Here is a 5805-nt window from a genome sequence, read left to right as displayed (position 1 = left end):
CACTTACAGAGAGTGCCGTTTACGTTCGTCAAGGTAAGAATCGGGGCTGAGTGTTCGAATATCGTACACAGATTAAAAAGGAACAAATTAGATGGATATTATAGTGCATCCACAGAGAGCGCAATAACTTCTGTCCAGGCACTCGTATAGAGGAATGAGCTCGCTGGCGAGCATGGTATCTACATCTAAGAGTAGAAAGTCTGTATGTTAGCGACCTTAACGCTGGCTGCTATACACGTATTTTTTCTGCACTTTAATTCCTCCCTTCGTTTTCTTGTTATTTATACTTTTCAGTTAAAAAAAGAATGGGTAATTTTCCCTATGTTTTTCTAGGCTGCACTGTCTGCTGGCTTCATTAGGTCGTAAAGAGCACAACCCGAGCCCACAAACCGAGCCCCCTTATTCTTTTTGCTCTTCGCAGAAAGAAGCACACCTGGTTGGAAGAGTTACCGAAAGTCCCAGTGAACGACGAATTGAGACAAGGATTAGGTCTGCGAACAGTTGTACCAGAACAACTATGTCATGTGGTCAAAAGACAACATAGCCTCGATGCTTCGTACTATTCAATTCATTCCCCTGCCAAGTTTTCGGAAACGTGCGCCGCTTTCATCTGTAATCCCCGAAAGCGACGACTGTGCGAGCTCACGAAACGCGCGTCATTGATTAATGCGATTGGCATAAGACATTATCGGTAATCAAGTATAGACGTGTTGGTAGCCGAGCCTAATGAAACCTTCTTTATTTGGTCGCGGCGTAACAAATGAGTGGTTGCGCATGCGTGCGATCATGGTCTTCGTTAGCAGAGCTTTCGAACTTCTCTGATGCCGTGGATACCGCTGGTGCCGTCTTACCAACGAAAAAAAAGAAAGCTTATTGATTTCATCTCTCAAAATGAATATGTATGAGAATGCGATAGATATTCATTATCCTCAGCGTCAGTGTCGTATGTTTTATGGTGCATTACGACAAGATTCGTAATTTTGTATAAGTTTATTGTGACTAGGTCTGCGACCGAAGATTCTGGCGATCTGTAGATGATTCACTGCCTATGACAGTGAATATATAGGGGACGATGTATGATACATGCCTTCTTTATTTAAACATTTGTATGCCTCCCTTGCGAATACGTGGTCATTTACACTTCCAGCATTTGAGGTAGATCTTACCTCTAGGGCTTAATTTACATTACGAAAAAAAAAAGATTCCACGTATTGTGATTTTATCTTTATATTAAGCGTTAAAACCATTTTGTGAGTTAGATGAATAATGTTGTAACACAATTTTTCCTTTACTTTGCGGTCAAGACTGCACAGTAGTGTTAGCGCATCGAGTAGTGTTAGAGTTATTGGTTCGTGCCATGCTAATAACGAGTGCTTGCTTCATACTTTCCCTTAGTACACTTTCGACGAAAGATAGCTAACCAAAAAAGTTGGGGCGTGCGACCAAAAAAAAAAAAAATGCTTTCGCGTTTTCAAGCAATCTGCATATAGAGCCATTCGTTCAAGGAAAACACTGAGTTACCGGGTCAGCGTACTGCGCAGAAGCCAACGATTGTGATTGTGTGCTGCGCTTGTTTACACAGCATAGTGGATCACGACGTTATCATTCATCGCTAAGTAGAACTGCACTTCGCTTTCGCTGCAGAGCGCGCCTCAGGCCGAATTATCCTGCACCCATCCGAACACAGGAAACATTCCCGAGATTTCGCACATCACAAATGGCAAGAGAGAGAGAGAAAGAGGCATTACGCAATTGGCTTCAGACAGGAAAGCTGCTGACGTAACGACTGCGTCCTACAGAGGTAAAGGCCCGCGGGGGCATTCTCGTCAAAACAAAAGAGCTCGCGGCCAAAAATCCTGCCGTCACCGCCGCCGCAGCCGCGCGGGACAGTTGGCAAAGAGGAAAGGAACGCGGAGAGAGGGAGCGGATGGAGAGGAGGAGTGATGCGGGGAAGAAGCAAGGGAGCGCGTCGTCACGCGCTTGTCTCAAACCGGAACTACGCAGAGCGCCGCCGCCGCCGGTCCTGCCGCACAGCAGCCGCCGAGTCGGTTGAGAGGCCGACCCAACAAACCAACGCGGACGGCACAGCGAGCCAGAAGCCGGAGAAGCGCGCCAACGTCAAAAGCGGGAGCAGCAGGGCCCTCGCTCGCGTGCGGCCGACCGGCCGGCAAGTGAAAATTCCCCGAGGCGTCGCCAAGCGGTCACCATGGAGGGCTTCCCGAACGACGAGGTGAGCCTGCCCGGCTGCTTCGTGGTCAAGTACCTGGGCGTGCAGGACGCGACCGGACTGTGGGGACTGAAGCACACGCGGCGAGCCGTCGACGACCTCGTGGCTGCCGCCAAGAGCGGCAAGCTCACGAGCGCGCACATGCCCATGGTCAAGCTCGAGGTGTCCGAGAAAGGCGTGACGCTCGTCGAGCTCGGCGCCGGGGCTGCAGGAGTGCCGAGAGGGAGTGCCAACAACCGGCTCAAGCCTTCGCCGTACCCGGCCTCGGTGGGAGTGAACGGCGTCGGCGGGGCTCCCGTGTCGTGCGTGTACCCCATAGAGTGCATCTCGTACGGCGTCCAGGACGTTAGCTACAGCAAGGTGGTGGCCATGATTGTGGTGCGCGAGTCGGCGTCCGCGTCGCTGCAGCAGCTGCACGAGCACCCGTTCCGGTGCCACGCGTTCGTGTGCGAGAGCAAGGCGGTGGCCAAGCGGCTCACGCTCACGCTGGCCGCCGCCTTCCGCGAGTTCAGCAAGATGGTCAAGAGCACCAGGACCCGCGAGCTGTACACCAAGAAGTTCGCCATCGACCTGCGCGGCGAAGAGGACGGCGAATGCGTGCCGGAGGACTCCGAGGCGTAGCCGAGACGACCGGCCTGTCACCGCTGGTGAAGTTTCGACCGCGAAGACCGTTTCGTGCGTGTGCGGCCGACGATGCCATCTATGGCCTATTCGCACGCCTCTTGTGTTTTTGCGTACGCTGGACGTGCCTGCCGCGGCTTCCTAACTTTAGGCACTTTCTTGTTGTTACTTCTCCTAAAACTTCGCTCCACCCGAGGCATCTGGCCTGCACCGCCCTTTTTCACGTAAGGTGTTATCGGGTCCAGGGCGGCGTACCGGCACTCTAGCCTTCGTCTTCGAGTTGAGTTTACACTGCATGTGTCGGCCAGGCACGAACCACGCGATGGCGCTTTTAAAACTTGCGCAATCGCATCTTCGCATTCGCTCCAGTATTTAGCTCCTTGTTAGTTTGGCGCCAAAACGTTGACCGCCTAACGCCATGCAGCCACAAACTTCGCGCAGTTCTTTCTGTTTGCTGCTCCTCGGTGATGTGAGTTAATATCCCACTAGTGCATGAGTCCCGTTTAACGTAGAAACGGGTTCGAGGAGTGAACAGCAGCCTAAGTCAGTGTGTTCGGCCGAAGAAAAGAAACGAAGGCTATTATTAGCCAGGCGCGTGCCATTGGTCCTGCTAAAATTTATAGCGCGCACACGAGCGCAAATAGTGCGAGCTTCGTTCAAAGCCCGACGCTCGTTTTGACTTGGCTATCAACCAAGCCTGCAATGTATACGCAGTCGACCGCACTCGAGTGTTCGGTTGCCCCCGTATTTTGTTGCTCTCCTTCGAAGGCAATGTTATATAGTATGCATTATCGCCGGCTTGCAATTTGACGGCCAATCAGGGCGTAGCTACCGGAACACTGTAATTAACGCTCTCCTGCCCGTTTGTAGCATTCTGTTTTGCGAGCCGGCGTATAGCCGTGTGCGGTCATTACTGAAGGGGTGTTGAACTGGTGTTGCTTGTTGCGTGAGTTTGTTTGTTTTTTCCTTGGTAATGTCGAAACTGATTCGAAATTATCTAAGCAATTTCCTCCAAGGAGTACTTCATTCGCGAATAAGCAACTTTCAGGACTCAGAATTAGCAATGTATCGGAGTGCCTTTTGTGAGACATTGTGTGTTGTGGTTGTGTCGTCTTGAAGCCGTTTTGTTCTTCGTTGTGAACTGAAAACAGTGCCTACCGCGAGTGACTCTAAAACCAGCCAGTTTTCTCAAGCTTTGTCAGAGTTGCCAAACGCTGTGCGTGAGGACACCACCTCAGAGTTAGCGAGGCTGTGCCCGCAAAGTAGTCCTGCGTTTCCTTTCGCCCGCATATTGCAGTGCGAATTTATACGCGACGAACTGTTGTACATAGGCGCGTTGCCATTACTGTAAATAATACATGCTGAGTTGTGTTCTTTTTGTGCCTTTTCACCTGTAATATAGATTTATGCCGAGTTGTCTAAAATTGCTTGCCTCTGTTTTCTATAATCAAGTGGGTTAACGCGATGGAGGAGGGTGCAAACATGTGCGGTAGCGTTATGCAGCTGATCACAGGGTCGCGGTTTCGATTATTCTGGGCGTTTAGGCGAAATTCCGTTGGTTTCATGTTGGGAACCGCATTTGATAACGATTATCATTATTTCTCCCATTGGAATCCCGCCCACGGCGGCCGAATTTCGATGGGGGCGAAATGCAAGAGCGTCCGTGTGTCGTGCATTGGGTGCACGTTAAAGAACCCCAGGTGGTTAAACTTAATCCGGAGTCCCCCTCAACGGCGTGCCTCATTAGATCATGGTTTTGGCACGTAACATCGCCCCCCCCCCCCATCCGTTTTTTTTAAGTTTCCCCTTCTGGTGCTCGTCGTCATCGGTTAGGACGCCGCAGTTATTGCTTGCACCAGCCGCTCGTCGCGACGCTTTACAGAACTGGAAATAATGCGTAAATTTACAGAATGCGCTTCCTGGTGAAAATTAGCCCTGAAGTGTCCATGGCTCGCACCAGAAAGAGGACAGTGCGCAAGTATTGCACTCTAATATAATGGCTCTGTAATGACAGGACATCCCCCAAGAGAAAATAACCAAGCAAGGTGATGTACGGCAAGGTATACGATGAAATAGTATACTTCTACATGGCAGTCGACGCGACAGGTCCGGCGACCGCAGTAAATTTTGCTTCCTAGAACCGTTCGCTCGACGGGTTTTCATGCCGTCAGAGCACCACGTTATGCTTTCACCTGCCGCGCGAGATAATGCCAGATAGCCGGACGCGGCTTCCGACCCAGCTTTCTTTTTTCTTCTGACCACTTCGAAGATAAACCTTTTCATTCGTCCACGACTGGAGTGTAGCGGCATAAAGCTTGCTTGTTTTTCTGCTCCTCGAAGGCGATAGTGCCCCGTCAAGGCTTACATTGGAGCGAGCAGGTTACTCGAAAGAGCTCGATGTTGTCGCGGAGCTACTGCACCTATTATAGGACTTGAGCGTGTGCGTGTGGGCGAGGCTGGAATTCTTTCGAGCTCTCCACTTGCTGCTGACTGCTTCAGCTTAAAAACAAGAACGTGCGTTTGGATCCGCGAACTGCTGTCTCAGAATTGCGATCCGATTGCTCATTCAAGGGCAATCCATAGCTGAGGAAATTCGTCGCAAGCTTGTTGAAAAGATTTGCTTGCGGAATGTGAAACGTCGGCAGGTAAGCAAAATGAGCGTGCGCGCGCGACGTATAGTTTGAAGAATTCTGGATTGTATGATTCTTGCTACGTAAAACGTGTTAACCATTGCAACGAGGACTGCAGTCGGCATTGAATGCATTTTCGGCCAACTTGAAAGTCTTGATGCGTTGGGTAAATTTCGGCAGCTTTGCGCAGTTCTCTGGTAAGCGTGAAGCTCTCTGGCAACTCAGACACGAGTACTACGTGTAGCGCTAGACACTTCGTAGGGGTCAAGCGCTTAATATGTGCCAGCACTGCGGCATCGAACTGCAAATATGCTTCAAGTGCAACGT

General features: G+C 50.7%; 1 protein-coding gene across 1 annotated transcript; it reads left to right on the top strand.

Moving 5' to 3' along the window:
• Nucleotides 1–1981: 1981 nt before the first annotated feature.
• LOC142583030 (uncharacterized) lies at nt 1982–4272 on the top strand. The gene has a single exon (XM_075693273.1). It carries the CDS (start codon nt 2207–2209, stop codon nt 2846–2848), a length of 642 nt encoding a protein of 213 aa, XP_075549388.1. The 5' UTR covers nt 1982–2206; the 3' UTR covers nt 2849–4272.
• The last annotated feature ends 1533 nt before the right edge of the window (nt 4273–5805 follow it).

Source organism: Dermacentor variabilis, chromosome 5 (assembly GCF_050947875.1).
Source record: "Dermacentor variabilis isolate Ectoservices chromosome 5, ASM5094787v1, whole genome shotgun sequence".
NCBI lineage: Eukaryota > Metazoa > Arthropoda > Arachnida > Ixodida > Ixodidae > Dermacentor > Dermacentor variabilis.
Note: the sequence above shows the minus strand (reverse complement) of the source record. Positions and strands in the feature narration are given on the sequence as shown.

Bases quoted from the DNA above. Each gene is read 5' to 3' on its own strand.
- LOC142583030 (XM_075693273.1), top strand. From the start codon at position 2,207: ATGGAGGGCTTCCCGAACGACGAGGTGAGCCTGCCCGGCTGCTTCGTG.